This window comes from Mirounga leonina, unplaced genomic scaffold, assembly GCF_011800145.1.
Source record: "Mirounga leonina isolate KUSES-001 unplaced genomic scaffold, KU_Mleo_1.0 Mir_95, whole genome shotgun sequence".
NCBI classification, from domain to species: Eukaryota; Metazoa; Chordata; class Mammalia; order Carnivora; family Phocidae; genus Mirounga; species Mirounga leonina.
In genome coordinates, this window is record NW_023270865.1 from 106,459 (window position 1) to 124,162 (window position 17,704).

Sequence of the window (17,704 nt, forward strand, 5' to 3'; positions counted from 1 at the left end):
GCGTTTAAGCTTGGGGACTGGGTGGGGGGTCGGCGATGAGAGACCCTGGGGTAACTTGAACAGTCGCTGGATGTTTGCCAATACATGCGCCAGCACACCCACTCCACCTGGCTCTGCGTGCCAGGTGCAGGGAAGCGGCCACCAGGCATGTCTGTGTGTCCATCTGCCCCAGGGGACTGCCGGCCGTGTGCTTGTGAGCAGAACACCTCTCTAGGGACGTGTTCTAGGGAAACTGGAGGCCAAACCCCGTGGGGGTCTGATTGCTCTCCAGGGCTGGCACCATAGCTCCTGGAGGTGTTTGTTGCTTGCACTTTTCTCCTCACTGGGCTGTAACTGAAGGAGATGGAACTGTGCGTGTGTAGATGCACTGGTCAGGTTTGACACGTGTAAGCACATGGAGCATCACCGAAATCAAGATCACCGACACTCGAATCCTAGCCAGAGTGCCCTGTGTGCCGTTCCTGCCTTCACCTCTGTCCAGGCAGCCCTGATGTGCTCTGTCCGGTAGCCTGCCTTGTGTTTCTGGAATTTTCTATAAGTGGAATCATACACCATTCTGTTGGGCATGATCTTGAGATTCACCTGCTGCTTGGTGCATCGAGTGTGCTCCTGGTTACAGCGAGTGGAGCTGCGGCGTTCGGATGCACCGCTTTGTTCAGTCACCTGTGCACAGGCATCAGGTGCTTCCAGGTTTGGGCCGTTACAAGTAAAGCTGCTGTGAACGTTTACTTACAAGGCTTTGTGTGGAGTGGGGTTTTCGACTTCTACAGCACATGCGAGTTACTTTCAGGGAACCGCCAAGCTGATCTCCAAAGCCTTTGTGCCATCTGTGTTCCCAGCGGCCGCGCACGGGCCTCAGCTCCTCGGCCTCCTTCCCGAACGGCGCCTCCTGGCCAGCTCTCCGACAGGCTGTGGGGCAGCCTCCCCGAGGCTCTCGTCCGCCCTTCCTGAGTGGTGCTGGGCATCTGTTCATGTACTTATTTACCGTCCACATATCTTCTTTGGTGAAGAGTCTGTTTAAATAATTTGCCTTTCTTCATATTGGGTTGTTTGTCTTCTTATTGAATTATAAAACTTCTTTATGTATTCTGGATATAAGCTCTTATGGACACTGTCCCCCAATCTGTGGCTTCCCTTTTCATTTTGTTGTCTTTTTTTTTTCTTAAGTAATTAAGTAATCTCTACGCCCAATGTGGGGCTCCAGCTCACAGCTTTGAGATCAAAACTTGCACATTCCACTGACTGAGCTATCCAGGGGCCCCCTTTTCATTTTCTTAATGGTGATTTTCAAAAGACATTTAAAAATATTGATGAAGATCAATTTATCAATTTTTTTTTATGATTTTGAGTGTGGGTGTGTCTTCTAAGTGTCCTGGGACTATCCCAAGGTCCCAAAGATTTTCTCTTGTATTTTCCTCTAAAGTTTTAGAGTAGACTGTAGATTAGGTCTGTGATCCACTTTGAGTTAATTTGGGGGGCTTGTGTGAGGTGAGAGCTGGTGATCACTTGTTTTCATGGTGTCCAGTTGACTTTCTTTCCCTGTTGAACTGCCATAATATCTTTGTCAAATGAGTTGGCCAAAAATGTGGGTTTGTTTCTAGATTGCCTACTCTGTTCCTTTGTTGTAGACTTCTATCTTTCCTGTAATACCAAACCATCTTGAATGTTGTGGATTTATAGAAAGCCTAAAATCAAAAGGATACATCCTCTAATTTTGTTCTTCTTTAATTGCCTACTCTTGGTCCTTTGTATTTCCATGTACATTTTAGAATCAGCGTGTCAGTTTCTGTAAAAAGTCCTGCTGGCATTTTAATTGCGATTACATTGACTGTCCTGTAGGTCAGTTTGGGGGAGCATTGCCTGGTTTCCTCCAGGTATTCTGTATTTTGCTTCCGTCTGAGCCAGCCTTCCTGCTAATGGCCCTGGTCTCTCGTCCCCCATCCCCTCCTGCTGAGTCTCTGCCCAGGGACTTGGAGCTTCCTCCACCCCACGTGAGGCCAGCTTGGTGGGGTGCTTCCCCTGCGTGAGGGCATGGGGTAGGATGGTTCCCGCTCTGTCCCATGGGGCTGGGGAGAGGGGTGGTAGAGATACATCAGGGGGCAGCTGGTGCTGTGAGACATTTTGAAGGGGCTCTTCCAACATCCATCTCTCCAGCAGGCTAGTGTCCCTCCCCCAGGCGCCCCGTGGGAGTTGGGGTAGGGGTGGGGAACAGTCACCGCTCAGCTCATTCTCAGGCACAGGCTGTCAGGGGAGGCAGGTGGCAGCTCCCCCCAACCCTACACAGAGGTGAGACTTCAGCTGGGGCCATCTGCCTGTCTCCCACTGTCTCCCCTTCTCTGACCCCCACACCTGCCCTGGGTAGTGCCCTGTCTCTGGGGAGACCTTGGGTGTCTCACTGACGGGCCGGGGCGGGGGGACTCTCCTCCTGCTAGCATGCGCCAGCCCCACTGGAGTCACTCAGTTTGTCCCCAGGCCTTCTGCCAGTTTACATTTTGGCTAGTAACAGGAGTGGTTTGGGGCCAAGTGCCTTGTTAAGGAAGAAAACCAGCAGAAAGTGAAAAGACAATCAAAGACATGGGCAAAATATTTGTAAATAGCATACCTGGTAAAGGACTTGTATCTACAATATAAAGGACTCCTGTAACTCAACATTAAAATGACAAATAATAACCCCATGAAAAAATGGGCAACGACTTGGGTAGACATTTCTCCAAAGAAGACACTTGCGAAAAGATGCTCAACATTTTTGGTCATTAAGGAAATACAGATCAAACCACAGTGAGGTGCCACTTCCCTCCTGTGCAAACGGCTGTTCTACGGGAAAAGGAAAATACTGTGTCGTCGAGGATGTGGACCACGGAACCCTCCGTCTTGCCAGTGGGGGCGTTGGCGGGCGCACGGTCTGGCAGCTCCCCTGAGAGTGGAATGGGGTGAGCACACTGGCCCAGCTGCCCACTCCTGGGCATGTCCCCGAGAGAACTGGAAATGAGGTTCACACAAAGTCTTAGCTTGAGTGTTTGCTGGAGCATTCTGTACAATGCCCAGATGCCTGTCCTCTGGGGAACAGCGGGGCACAGTGTGGTCTGTCCACACGCCTGGGAAAAGGAACCTTGTCCTGACCAGGGCTACACCACAGGTGGATCCTGGAAACATGATGTTACGTGGAAGAAGCCAGACGCAAAAAGTCTCACATTGTGGGATTCCAGGTGCATGAAATGTCTAGAACAGCTAATCCATGGAGACGTAAGGCCGCTTGTGGTTGCCAGGGGCTGGTGGAGGGGAAAACAGGGAGAGACTGATAAATGGGTATAGGGTTTTATTTGGGGTGATGAGACGGTTGGGAACTTGATAGAGATGTGGTTACACAGCCCTGTGAATGTACATTTTGAAATATGTTATGTGAATTATACCTCAAAAAAAAAAAGCATCCCCAAAACAAAGAGAGACAAAGATGTGGCCTCAGGGACTGGAGCAGCAGGCTTTCGTGTGTTTTCTGTGGCCTGGGCCCTCAGACTCTGCAAAAAAGATGTGTGCTGTGCACCTCCTTCTCACAGACAGACTGTTCGACCTCACCAGCCTTGTAAGTGACAGGAGCTTCTGGATGGAAGAGACCCCAGCCCCTAAAAACAGCAGGAGCCCTCCCGCCTGCCAGGCACCGTGACCCCAGGGAGGGTTGGCCCTGGGAGCCAGGCCACACCATTGCCAAGCTTGCCAACGGCCTCCTCCCCCGACTCATTTTAGCTTCAGATGCTTTTATGTGGGTGACCTTTAGGAAGGGCCTATAAGGAGCTGCTTCTGTGAGGGGGACATAAGGTCAGAGGAAGGGGACGGTCATCCTGGGGGCTCAGAGAGTCAGATGAGGGAGGTCACTGGGAAGCAGCTGGGGTCTGGGGTCAGCTCTGCTCTGTGCAGGGATGGTGGACAGGGAAGCCCTGGGCCGGGGGATCCCCCTTGTGGGGGAGAGCTGGTCTGTTGTGGAGCAAGGGGAGACGGGACCCAGGGCTCCAGCTCCCTCAGTGGCACAGCCCGTGACCTCAGGGCCTCCGAGGGGCGGGCACGACAGTGCCCAAGCACCCAAGGGTCCTCCATTATTACTCTTTCCTTGGCCCCTTTCAGCCCCGCAGTGTAGAGGAGAAACTGAGCCCAGAGAGGCCAGTCACACCTACACCGCAGGGGTAGCGAAAAGGTCGTCTGTTTAAAAAAAGCCTGAAACAGGCTGAGGGGGGGAAGTTAGCACAGAGAGGTCAAGAAATGTGCTGGAGCCACACAGCTTGCTCACAGCCGTGTTCCCAAGAGGCCTGCTGTCTGTCTCTGAGTGCCCTTCCTGGTAATGGGGTCCCCGCTTCCTTGTGTGCCCAGGATCAGGAGACTTTTTTCTTTTTTAAGATTTTATTTATTTATTAGAGAGAGAGCAAGCACAAAGCAGGGGGAGCGGCAGACAGAGGGAGAAGCAGGCCTCCTGCGGAGCAGGGAGCCCGATGCGGGACTCGATCCCAGGACCCTGGGATCATGACCTGAGCCGAAGGCAGAAGATTAACCCACTGAGCCACCCTGCATCCCAGGATCAAGAGACTTTTGTCCTTCTCAACACCTTTTTCATTTAGAAGCTGATCGCACCATAAGGTCACTTCTGGGGATGGGTTTGCAGCCCATGCGGTTACGGACACTGGTGGGGAGCCCCGAGTCTGACTGTGGCTGCTTCCCTGCAGGAGGCCCGCCACGGGGGCTGAGAAGTCAAACCCTTCCAAGAGGCACCGGGACCGCCTCAATGCCGAGCTGGACCACCTGGCCAGCCTGCTGCCGCTTCCTCCCGACATCGTGTCCAAGCTAGACAAGCTCTCTGTCCTGCGTCTCAGCGTCAGCTACCTCAGGGTGAAGAGCTTCTTCCAAGGTAGGACCCTCCCCTGTGCCCAGGTGCGCCCGGCTGGGTGTCGCCGGTGCCCACCGCGGTGTCACCTGGGTCTCACCCTACTTTGCTGGGGGGCTGGTTTGCACCCCCTGTCTTTGGGGGTCATTTAGAGGAGCAGTCCCTGAATGCTGGTGAACCAGAGAGGCTCTGTGGGAGGGGCAGGTTGGCTTGCGCACAGCCTCAGGGCTTCAGAGGACCAGGCAGGTCTGCTTCGTGGGGGAGCAGGATGGGGCTGAGCTCAGGAGGCCATGTTCCCCCATTAGCTAGCCTAACTACTGAGCGACCTGCCTTCCGTGTTGTTGCTTTGCCTGTCCTGGGGATGCTGTGACCCAGGCCAGGCACCCTCTGCACAAGGAGTCCCTGGCATGTCGAACCCTCGCAGTAGCTGTGGGTGGGTGCTGCCCTACATCTGATGCTCTGGGCCAGGCTTATTCTCTCTGTGGCCTGGCTCAGTTCCTGGGGGGAAAGAAATGTGACTGTCACCACCCTATTTCAGAGCCTGTGACTGTTGCCATCATCTTGAATTAAGTCTGAACTTCTCAGAAAATCATGACTTACTACATGTCTTTGGGAATGAGTAAAATGAATGTGTAAAGGGGCAGGTATGGCCACTAGGGAGTGGTGGGGGCTGCGGCCAACAGCAGAGTCCATGCTCTGCCTGAAGGCTTTGGGGGTCAAATTCTGCACATCTTCTTCACGTTGCTGAACAAAATGCTGGGGCTGCAGTGAGGACAGTGGGCCAGGGCTGAGGCCCTGGGGCTATGTGAACCCAGGTCTGTCCCACCTCCACACTGGTGGGAGCAGTTTGCACTGAGATGACTGGCCAGGCCCGGGCTCCTTGTAAATCCAAATGTGCCTGAGGTGTGACTCAGCCAGTGCGTGTTGCTGGCCTTCTCCAGCCCCGCAGGAGAGGGAGGGTGGTTTTCCCGAGGACTCAGCCATCCCCCCAACCCCGACTTCCTCCAGAGAGCCCATTGTGAGGGAAGATGAGGGGCCTGTGGACAACTCTGCCCAGTGGATACTCCAGCTGGGCACCTCACCGACTGGCCCCTCCAAAGAACCCCCCACTTTGGCCTCCATTTCTCTTACGGAGTGGGAATCCTAGATCCTTTGACCACTGCTGGCCTTGGAGAGCCTGCTCTGTGTGTGAAGGCTCTACATGGGGTTTCCTTTCAACCTCCATCCCATATCCCAGAACCCTGGGAGCCCACCCATGTATGTCCTCACTCTGCTCTGGGGCGTGGACCCCTGTGGGTAGTCCAGGCTTGTCCCAAGCCATGATGTAAAGGTCGCCTGCCCTCAGTGGGAGGCCAAGCACACTAGGCTATATGGCCATCGGGTCTGTTGAGCCAGGCTTGGTCCTGGGGGCTGGTAGCCAAGGCATCGGCCATGCCCTGGACCCCTCTAGGGCATCCCTATTCCCCCGTGCCCCCATGCCTCCCCATGCTACCTGCGTCTTCCGTCCCCGACCGGGCCTGTGGGATTTTGCAGCCCGAGCCTGGAGTTCACTCAGGACTCAGCCCAGGTCAGTCCTCCTCACTAAACCACCCACTTTTTCTTTGGGTTAAAAGGGTGCCATCCAGGTGTCCATCACCCAGACATCCATGGCTGGCGGCAAAAAAGTAGTCTGGAGGGTGGCAGAGAATGGTGGGTGCCATGGGGTGGGGTGGCCCTCAGTGGAGGTCGCCAGGAGGGTCTTGTGGGCTGGTGGGCTTCCCAGAGCAGGTGAGGGGCAGGTGCTGTCTGTGGGCTGTGCTGAGGCAGTCCCCTACCCCAGGCTCTCTAAGGGTTTGGCTCCTCGCTGCCCAGGTCCTGTGTCTCAGGTGGAGCCTCCTAGGTCGGGGCCCCTTCCCCAGGGACAGAGGGATTCTGTGCTCCTTCCCCAGCAGCACTGGGGATCCCCAGGCCCTCGGGGGACAGGGCTTGGTGCCCTCCCCTGGCCTCCACCAGGACCCTCTCACGGCTCTCTTTCCTCTGTGGGCAGCTGTATGTAGTGCAGATTCCTGTCCCCCAACCTCCATAAGCACAGGCTTCTGTGTTCTCTCGCCGGTCACGTTCATCACCGCGTCTGAGTGTTGTCTGCATTCTCTTTCCCAGTGTCCCTACGTCTGGCTCATGACTCTCTCTCTTGAAGCTCTGGTATCTTAGATCTGTGTTCTTGGTTGCCCTCAACCTTGGGTGTCTGATGGGCCAAGAAAACCCACAGATCAGAAGATGGTACCACACTTTGTTGAAAGGTGGGACAGTGTTCTTCCCAGCTTGTGTTCTGAGCAGAAGCTGAGAGTAACATCTCAGGGGTTTTGAATTACTTTTTTAAATTAAAAATCAGTAGTCACCCGGCCAGTGGGACCTGCGAGTGGGGCTGAGGCCGTATCGTTCCCGGCTAACTGTGGGCTCAGTGCTGATGACTGGGTCCTTGGGGGCTTCGAGGAGACTAGGGGCTGTGCCCAGGTTTCTGCACCGGGATGGGGGCACTGCACAGACCTCTCATGGACCCCTCCTGTGTCCCCTCAGGGAGGCCCCATCCCCCTGACTGGGGCTATTTGGTGGTCACCTGAGCTCCAGTGGTGTTGAGGTCGGTTTACTGGGGTGACTTGGAACATTTTAGCAGCTGTGTAGCACAGGGGTGCTCTCTCAGGAGGTTTGTGATGGGATGAAGTTGAGAAAGTCGTGCAGTGTGGTGGAGAACCGTGGAGTGGGTGCCAGGACTCGTCGAAGGCGTGGTCCCCAGACTTGGCTTCGTGAAGCACTTCTGTTCTGGATGCCCAGCTTCCACTGAGCCCGTTTGGACAGCTTGGGCTAGGCTTGGGGCTGCCCTGGGTGGGGTTGGTGGTTCACCTCCTCCTACGGACACACCCTTGCCCAGCTGACCTCCTGGCTGAGCGGTTGGGAGGCGACGGGGTCACTTCTTCTCCGGAGGGATCGAGCTGTACCCGGTCAGGCCGGGTTTGGTGTTCTCAGAAAGGCTCCGATCTACTGTTTCCAAGAGTTCAGGCCACTGTCCTAGTATCGACCTGAATGCCTAGCTCTTCTTAACCAGGTGCTACCCCACGCCTCCCGCTGGTGCGAGCGGACGCCCTTCACGTCGGCCTTTAGAGGCAACTCGAGGTCCTGCGGCTGGCCCGTCAGTCAAAGCTCACAGCTACATGGCGACTGTCACGGTGAGGGTCCAACAAACTTGATTTCTCCACAATGCCTTTTCTACCAGAGATTCTGAAGTTTGTGATCCCCCTCAAGCTGTACATTTTAGAGGAAATTCTCAAAACTTTCTTGGATTCGTTTCCACTGTGCAGTTAGAAAAAAGTCAGGCTACAAAAATTGGATCTTAATCTGCGCTTCCTGACTCAGAAATAGATGAGCTAATTTCATTAAAGCTTCCATAAAATGTTACCTTTGGGAAGGATGTGACCTAGAAAATTTCAGCCTCAAAGGGTAATAAGGCCTCAAAATTTGCCTGTAATGTTTACTTCAGTGTTGGCTTTTGCGGGTTTTTGAAAGCCGCAGGGTTTTTGAAATTTTGTTTACCTGGATTTTACATAGGCAATGCCCAGTGCTTCTGTTAGCAACCGCTCTGCTCCAACACAAGAGTGGGATTTTCCACGACTGTGAATTTCACTGTTTGCAAAATAGGAAATTGAGGGCTGACAAAAGGGGAGAAGGTGGGGCAAGAGGAGAAGCATAAAGGGCCCTTGAGGTGGGGCCAGAGCAAAGCTGGTTCCCCCAGGATGTGGGGGTCCAAAAAGCCCCAGCACCCCCTCACTTAAGCCCAGTGGTCAGTCAGGGCCCCTTTCCCCAGGCAGAAGCTCTGCAGAGTGGGCTCCTCTGGGAGACTCACTGGCCAGAGGGATAAGCACCTGTGGTGGAGAAACACTGCTTACAGGTGACGAAGAGCCCGAGGTCCGCCCGCTGCGTCCACCCTGTGAGTCCTGCGGACGGGAGCATCAGTCGGGGCTCCCGATGCTGTGGAGAGAAGTGTCAGGGAGGGGAACAGTGTCAATGAACAAAACCCAGGGGGAACGGGAAGTGGAAAAGCAGTTTGGGCTCTGTGGGAACGTGGAGATTTGTCACCCTGGAACAGGGCTGCCCGTGGATCGTGTCCGGGCCTCCCATCCCTCTGTGTTCTCTGTGCTCAGCCTGTGGGGTCCGGTTCCGCACACACACTGTGGAGCCCTGCAGGGGTGGATCTGGGTCCCTGCTCTCCTGGTGGGAGGGTGTGTCCCCAGAGCCTCCAATGGCTGGGAAGCATGTCAGGAGGGCAGTGCTTCTTGATGGGCTTGTGACCCACGACTGGGGCATTTGTGGTTGCTTAGCTGCATTGTACCTGTTTTTGGCTGTCACGAGAGTTACCCTTCTCTTGAAGAGCCCTGTCACGGACTGGATGTTTGCACCCCCACAAACGCACTCACAGGCCCTTACCCCCATGTGGCTGTGTTTGGAGATGTCTCTAGGAGTATTAAGGTTTAATCTGGCCCTGCGGTGGACCCGACCCCACAGGATTAGTGCCCGTCTGAGAAGAGTCACCAGAGGGCTCTCCCTGTCTGTAAGCCAGGAAGGGAGCTTTCACCAGAAACCGAATCTGCTGTTGCCCTGACCTTGGACCTCAGGCTCCAGACCTGTGAGGAATACCTGTCTGTTGTTTAAACACCTGGGCAAGGTGTCACATTATGGCGGCTCAAGCTGACTGAGAAGGGCCCTCTGGGGGCAGGAGGGTTGGGACCTGCCTCCTCTCCTCTTATGTGGAGCATCCAGTGGCTTCATCCCCCAGGGACGTGGTTGTGGGTCACTGCGGCCTCTTACCTCCTCATCTGCTCCTGGAGCCACCTTCCCTTACCCCTTCCTCCCCATCACTAGCGCTTTCTGGAAGATGGCTCCCTGTGGCATTTCCAGCAAAGACGCAGTAGTTTTGAGTCATTCGGGGTGGAGCACTTGTGCTCTCCTAACATCTGTGGCCACCGGCTTCTGACCCCAGCTCCCAGGAAGGTCCCTCAGTAGTTGTCAGATCTTCCTTGATTATTTTATGTGCCATTTTATTTCTCTTGCCATATCTAAATTACTTCCAGGAAGAGGAGCAGGCATTCATTGGTCTGTGCATGCACGGATTCACTCCCTCCCTCCTGGTTTCTGCGTCAGCTCAGGACTGAGAAGGAGCCAGAACGCAGGGTCAACACAGAACAGCTTTGATTTTTTTTTCCTCCCTGCCCCAGCAAACTTCCTTTGTGGCTGGCTCCCCCACTACCCCTGGAAGAACCAGGACAGCCCCAATGTTTCTGGTCCCTTCCAGAGAATTTAGTGTCTCTCCCCCAACACCCCCTCTTCACATTGGCTCCCTAAGCAGGCTGAGCTTGGTATTAGTATGACCTGTCTTTCAAGTGTGAGCCTTCCCCTCACCCTCACCTGGGGCTGCCGCCGGCAGGAGGGCTGGGGCTCAAGGGATGCTTCTCCTCTTGGTCCTGCCCCAGTGGTAGCTGTGGTTTCCTGCCCTTCGGGTTCAGCGCAGCAGCAGGGAGGAGAGGCAAGGGTTCAGTGAGGTCCTAGGTGAGCAGCATTGCCATAAGCTAGCAGGCAGGGCTCAGTGGGGGACCCAGGGGTCTTCTACTGCAGTTGGTAACACTGGTACTCCATCCTCTCCAAAACTGGTCCCTGACACCTCCTTTCTTAGCTTCAGGTGTCAGATGGTGCCTCTAGCCTCCTTTGTTGAGGCCTCTGCTCATGTCTCTAGGAGGATTTGGAGGATTTGACACATCCCAGGCCAGTTTGGGGGCATTGTGGCCCTACCTGCTCACCAGGAAACGTGTACCTTGGACCCACCAGGTTGGCAGGTAGCACTTACCATGTTGGTGCAGGCTGGGTGCCTACCGGGAGCTTCAGGCACTGCCTTTGTCTTTTGGATTTCTTGAGTGTAGAGAGATACCAGCCCTCACTGATTTCCTGGTACAGGTGGGGGCATCGGGCTCACAACACAGCCCCTCCAAGGAGACCCTTCTCCCAGCCTTGAGCATCTCTCATCTCTGACACCTCCCTTGCAATTCTGCCTAGGTCACCTGGAATCTCACTTTGGGACTTGGGTATAGTTGGGACCCTGTTGTTTTGGGACCTCAACTCTTGCAGACAGAAAGAGTTCCATATTAACAACCTGTTATAAGGAAGAAAACAGAAGAGCCACCATGGTCTCCATCCCCTTGGCATTTGGAGTCTAATGGGGAATTCTGCTACCAAGTATATGGTTTCTTCTGTTTCCAAAAATACAATGGACCAATAACCAATCAGTCATTCTGCTGCTAATAGCCAAAAATGCAAAGATAAAATATCTGAAACCTGTTATGATATATCAGTGAGACTGTAGGAAATTAAGGAATACTCAGAGACTAAAAACTATGTGAGGCTGAGAACCCAAAGAGAGTTTTATAAAAGGAAATTTTAAAGGACTTCATGCAGAAAGAAGGGAATTCCAGGTGGAGACTTGGAGTGGAGATAGAAGGAAGAATAGGAGGGTGGTGACTATGTGGGCAGATTGAAGCAAACACTGACTGTATAAAATAGTATAATGATGTATTGTAAGAACAAAACCAGAAAGAGAATAAATTCCTAACCATAAAAGCATATAAAAGTAGAGAGGGAGACTTGAGGCACAGACTTCAGTGGTTCATGTGTAAATTTCCTGGGAAAGTTGATGAGCTAATTCATCATACAATGTCCAGGATAGTCATCAGGATGAGAGAAATGGGATTTCCTTTCAAACTAGTGGAGAGAGAAAATAGAATGAAAAAATGTAATCAATCAAAGAAAAAAAGACAAGAAAGGAGAAAACAGAGATATGGAAGCATGGAATAGAAAACACAAAATCCCAAGTATGTCACAAATTACAGTAAATGTGAATAGACTAAATATGCCAGCTAAAAGATAAGGATTATTAGAGTGGATTACTGTATCAACTTACAAACGGCACGGAAAAGGTGAAAGGAAAAGTTTGGGGAAAGATATGTTGGAAAAGTGCTAACTGAAAGAAATCTGATGAAGCCATTTTAATGTAAAAAATTTGATTTTTGGTTAAAAAACCTTACTTAAGATCAAAGGGAGTCACTATATAATGATTTTTAAAATTTAAATCAATGAAAATTTTAAATTGAAAAAATTTTTTCAAGCACTAAAATTTGTACTTCTAGTAACATAACCTTAAAAATATAAAACAAAAATTGACAGAACTATTCAGAAAAATATATGAATTCATCATCCTGAAAGATTTTAAGTAATTCTCTCAGTATTTAATAGATCAAATAAATACAAATCAGTAAAGATTCTAGGAGATTTCAATGATGCAAAAAGGTAAATCTAAAGGACACACATAAAACACTATACTCTGAAACTATAGAGTTCACATCTTTTCAAACCCACATGAAATTTGTAAATATGCTGAAAACATATTGGTCAATAAAGCAAGTCTCAATAAATTTCAAAAGACAAAATTATGACAAATTCATGTTAAGACCTCAGTGCAATTAAGCTGGAAATCAATAATAGATGACTTGAAAACCTTTATATTTGGAAATAAACACACTTGTAAATAACTCATAGATTGAAGAAGAAAACATTATGTAAGGAAGAAAATATTTATAATCAAAATGTGTAGGATGCAGCTAAAGTAATCCTCAGATATAAATAACCTTATGAGTTTATATATAAAAGAAAAGTGGAAAATTAATAAACTAAGTATTTGGTTTAGTAGTTCTGGTGAAGAAAAGTAAAATAAAAAGAGAGTCAAAGAAAGAAAATAATAAAGGAGAAGATACTGGTGAAATGGAAAAGAAATATACGATAGAGTTCCTATACAATGATAAAATTTATAAAGATCTGGTGAGACTGGATGCAGAAAAAAGAATAAACAGTATTAAGGATGTAAAGGGAACATGCTTATAGATGCTACAGATATTTAAAAGATAATTTAAAGGGGGCCTGTGTGGCTCAGTTAAGCGTCTGACTTTGGCTCAAGTCAAGATCACAGGGTCCTGGGATCAAGCCCCACAATGGGCTCCCTGCTCAGTGGGGAGTCTGTTTGTCCCTCCGCCTCTCCCCCTACTCATGTTCTCTCTCTCTTTCTCTCAAATAAATGAATAAAATCTTTAAAAAAAGATAATTTGAGGCTATTATGAACAAATTTATGCCAATAAATTTGAAAATATAAATGTACACATTGCTGAAAATTTAGCTCATTAAAATTGACTCAAGAAGAAATAAAAACCCCAAATAGTCATATGACTATTAAAGAAGTTGAATCCTGGGGCACCTGGGTGGCTCAGTCGTTAAGCATCTGCCTTAGGCTTAGGTCATGATCCCAGAGTCCTGGGATCGAGCCCCACATTGGGCTCCCTGCTCAGTAGGGAAGCCTGCTTCTCCCTCTCCCACTCCCCCTGCTTGTGTTCCCTCTCTCGCTGTGTCTCTCTCTGTCAAATAAATAAATAAAATCTTTTTTTTTTTTAAGATTTTATTTATTTATTTGAGACAGAGAGAATGAGAGACAGAGAGCACGAGAGGGAGGAGGGTCAGAGGGAGAAGCAGACTCCCTGCCGAGCAAGGAGCCCGATGCGGGACTCGATCCAGGGACTCCAGGATCATGACCTGAGCCGAAGGCAGTCGCTTAACCAACTGAGCCACCCAGGCGCCCAATAAATAAAATCTTTAAAAAATATATAGAAGTTGAATCAGGGGGCATCTGGGTGACTCAGTCTGTTAAGCGTCTGACTCTTGGTTTCAGCTCAGGTCATGATCTCACGGTCATAAGATGGAGCGTCCTATTGGGCTCCATGCTCAGCACAGAGTCTGTTTGGGATTCTTTCCCCCACTTTCTCCCTCCCCCTCTGCTCCTCCTGCTGCTTGCATGCGCGTGCACTCTCTCTCTCTTTTATTTATAAATAAATAAATAAATAAATAAATAAATAAATAAATAAATAAAATCTTTTTTAAAAAGTTGAATCAGTAGTTAAAATCTAGGCCCAGATGGTTTTAAAGCAATTTCTACCAAATATTAAAGGAAAAACCATTCTACTCTATACTGAATCCTGTCGTGTTGAATTGGAATTGGAGGTACTGGTGTGAGCTCCTGGTTTTCAAAATATAAAGATAGCTATAGACATAAATATGTGTGTATATGTGTTTGCTCTGCCCACTGGCAAGGTCCGAGGTAGCTGTGAGCACAGCTCACATTCTGATCTTGGCTTCTGGACACTGTTCACCATCAAAAGGAACTCAGGCCTCCTTCCAGAGTTGGAGCAGGGAGAGCACAGGTCAGCTTAGAGCATCTTGAGCCAGAAAATGAGGCAGTGCTCAGAGAGGGTGAGAGACATGCCACAGGACACAGCCATCCCAAAAGGGCTCCTCCCACTGGCGAAGCCTGGACCATTTCAGCATTAAAATGAAAAAGGAGAGTAATAGATCATAAACCAGTGAATAAAATAGTATTCCATAAACCCACATTGCTATGGATGAATGAATGAATGAATGAATGGTAAGAGATAGTTCTCCTTCGGGCAGACTACTGATACAGACGGGAGGAAGGGCTGTGGATAGGTGACTGGAGACAGAGATGAGTTATAAAGTCAGTGGTCACTAACCATTATAGTAATAACTCAGGCAAGAAATGTTCATGCTAAAATCAGTGCGTGAAAGTGGGGTCAGAAGTGGGATTATTGTAGTCTTAAAACTATCTCCCAACAAAGTATGCATTCATGCTTAAGGGAAACACTTAGAATGGAGAAACCCCCTGTCCCAGACGACCAACTCTGACCCCACCAATAGTGGAGTACATTGACGTCACGTGCCATGCACCAGGAGGCAGAGAAGAACACGTTTTCTCTTGGGTGATGTTCCTGTTGAGGAGGGATAGACCTTGGTCTAACCATGAGGGAACACCAGACAAACCCAAACTGAGGGGTGGTTTGCAAGGTAACTGGCGATGATCTTCAGGGTTAAGGTCACGGACGTGGAAGAGGACCAAGGAGACTGGGCGCAGGGACCCAACCCCTGGCTGAAAGGGTGTTTGTGGGACAGTTGGTGGAGTCTCTGGGCAAAGTGTGTTTGTGCACTTTGTGCTGTTCTTAGAGCTTTTCTGTAAGTTGGACATTGTCTCAAAATAAAACATAAACACATGACCAGACAGAGGGAGAAAGAAAACAAAAAACCTGAAAAGGTGCTCTGAGGTGTGCATCATGGCAGCCCCAGAGCGGGTGCAAGAGCGAGTCCCTAGGGGAGCGGGGGGCGATGGTGGGCGGGCGAATGTCTGGTGACCATGGCACACGCATGTGTTTCTCAGGCAGGTCGTGTTTGTACCCTTTAGAAGCACTTGGCCTCTTTGGTAAAGAGAGAACAGCCAGTACTTCCGCAGACCGGGTCTGAGTGTTGCTGGCTGGTCAGTGGGTAGGAGGCGAGTGGGTGGGTGGCTGTGGGCCTGGGACATCATGCGGACACCAGGACGGGGTGCCATGGAGCACGAGGTGGGGCCTCCTTGTGTCTCACTTGGGGGATGCTTCCCTGATAGCCCCGTGCACCTGCTGGCTTCATTTTCATGCAGCCAGCCCCCCCCAGTCCCTCAGCTTCTTCAGGTCCTTACTCGGTGTCATCCCTAGGCTGCCTCCCCAGCCACACTCCTCCCATCACGCCTCCCCCAAACTGCTGGCAGAGCCCCCCTAGGAGGTGTGCCCCAGGACGGGCAGGGATGCTGGCGTGAGCGAGTGAATGCCTGCGTCCTGCAGAGGCCCCCGAGCCCGCAGACAGCTTTGGGCACTGAAGCCTTCCACCTCCATTCTGTCCATAGCATCGACCGCGAATGACGCATGGGTGATAGGAACCGCTCACTTCATGGTGACGTGTGAGGGTGACTCACAGGCCAACCTCAAGTCGGGTTATTTGCAAATTCAAGGTTATGTAACTGGAGGCTTCTTTATAAATTTATTATAAATTCATTTTTCATACATGAATCAGATGTTCTCTGGCAGTTTTGCTCCTCCAAATCTTGGGACACTGGGCCTGTAGGTACAGCCCTGGGACTGTTGGCAAAGAGGCCGCTGGGCATGCGCCCCGAGGCTGGAACTGCCTGGTCGTAGAGCTCCCTGATTCCTGGCGGTGAGTGCCCTGGGTCTGGCATGGTGGCGTGCATACACTGTGTCTTACATCTGCATGCATGCACTTATTCACTGAGTAAGTATTCGACTTTTTAAAAGCAACAGTACCCTTTTGGGGTTTTGTTTTGTTGCGTTTCGCAAAATGTTTCTTGAACCCTTGGCTTAACGCTGGTGTACTTTTCTTCTGATGTGTTGAAACTCAACAAAAATGCCCAACTATTTGGCTTGTTCCAGATGTTTCACACCACGAAGAAAGTATGGATCTGCAATGCGTAATGTTCCTTTTTCTTTTTCTTCTCAAAGAGCTATTTTTGGTTGCATCCTGCTCTGGGGATTTAAGGAAAGAGTGCGTTTTCTCTGCAGAACGTGTAGCCCAAGTTACGCAGAGTGCCTCAGAAAGGGGTTGGACATGTGTTCTTTTGACCAGAGTAAGTGGATGGGGTGGCCACAGCCTCTCCATCATCACTGGCTCTGAGGAAATGTATTTTTTACGGTGCTTTTTGAGCAGTATCAAAGTGTGAAATCTCTAAAGCTTGCCTGGTGCATTTTGGAATGTATGGAAAATTTTTATAGAAAATCAACAACCGGATGATACATCTCGGACTGTTCTCTTATTTTCGAAATGCAGTGCTTGTGAGAAACGAGCATGTTTGTTTATACTCCTGATGTTTTTTCTTATGTTGGGAACTCGAGGCTTTGAATGGCAGCTTTAGTCCCCTCCTCCTAATGCAAGGGTCTTGGAAGGACACAAGCCCTCCAGTCCACACCTGCTGGGACCCTTGCCCAGGCTGTTGGCTCTCCTCCCCCACACGCAGGGCATAAGCATCTTCTCCTGCTGTTAAGATGCACTCACACCACGTGTCAGAAGCAACCTACGTAAAGTAAATCGCTTCTCCCTGCCTTCTTCAGACTCACATTGTCCAGGCCCCAACACAGAACATACACACCCTCACACAGGACATACCTTGTTTCCACGCCTCCTGCATCCACCCCTCTAGGCCTGTTGTCTCACCTGTTGGGTCCACCTGGTTGGTTGGCATGATGCAGGGATGAGAGAGGTAAATATTGGCCCCCGTGGGCCCTGCTTGTGTGTAATCATGAAATAATTTTGTCATTCACAGGAGGGGACAGTGCTTGGGAGGTCTGTGGGGGTGTGGCTGGGGCGCACCCCCTCACTGGTATGGGGAGACATCCAGGCTCAGACGAATGGACTCCCCAGAAAGGGGAGGCCGGCAGGCATGTCCCCCCCGGCCTCGTGCTACCCTATTGGGGGTCTCTTCTGGTCGTGCCCGCAGCCCTGATGAAGTGAAGTGTCCCTGTGAGCCTCCCTCCAAAAACCTCCATCCGTCTGCAGACTCAGAGTAGATCATGGATGGGTGCCCTTCATTTGGGGCAGGCGAGGTCCCCACAGAGCTGCAGGGGGAACATGCAGGTTGGGCCACTGTATCTTTTCACAGGAACCATAAGAAAGTCTTGTCTGCCCCCCACCCAGGTGTGAGGGGCCTGCCTTCCCGGGGACAGGGCCAGCACATCCTTGCTCTGTGGCTGTAGGACAGATGGGCCTCTGTGGATGCCCCAGGATGGGGAGAGCCCCCACTCCCAGGAGCATCCTGACCGGCCCTCTCTCAGCTTGTGCTGCCTGTTTTCTGGGATGGCTGGGGGTTCTCCAGGACCCTCATCGTCC

The 17,704-nt window shown here is 50.8% G+C and overlaps 1 protein-coding gene across 4 annotated transcripts in view; it reads left to right on the top strand.

The window, feature by feature from the left end:
• AHRR (aryl-hydrocarbon receptor repressor) overlaps positions 1-17,704 on the top strand; it is a 79,935-nt gene that overhangs the window by 11,985 nt on the left and 50,246 nt on the right. For 2 of the 4 annotated variants that reach the window (XM_034998751.1, XM_034998752.1), the window contains exon 3: positions 4,710-4,891. The exons of the other annotated variants lie outside the window; for them this stretch is intronic. In XM_034998751.1, coding sequence (XP_034854642.1) covers positions 4,710-4,891 — 182 coding nt within the window. The remainder of the gene's footprint in view (positions 1-4,709; positions 4,892-17,704) is intronic. 4 annotated transcript variants of the gene reach the window in all.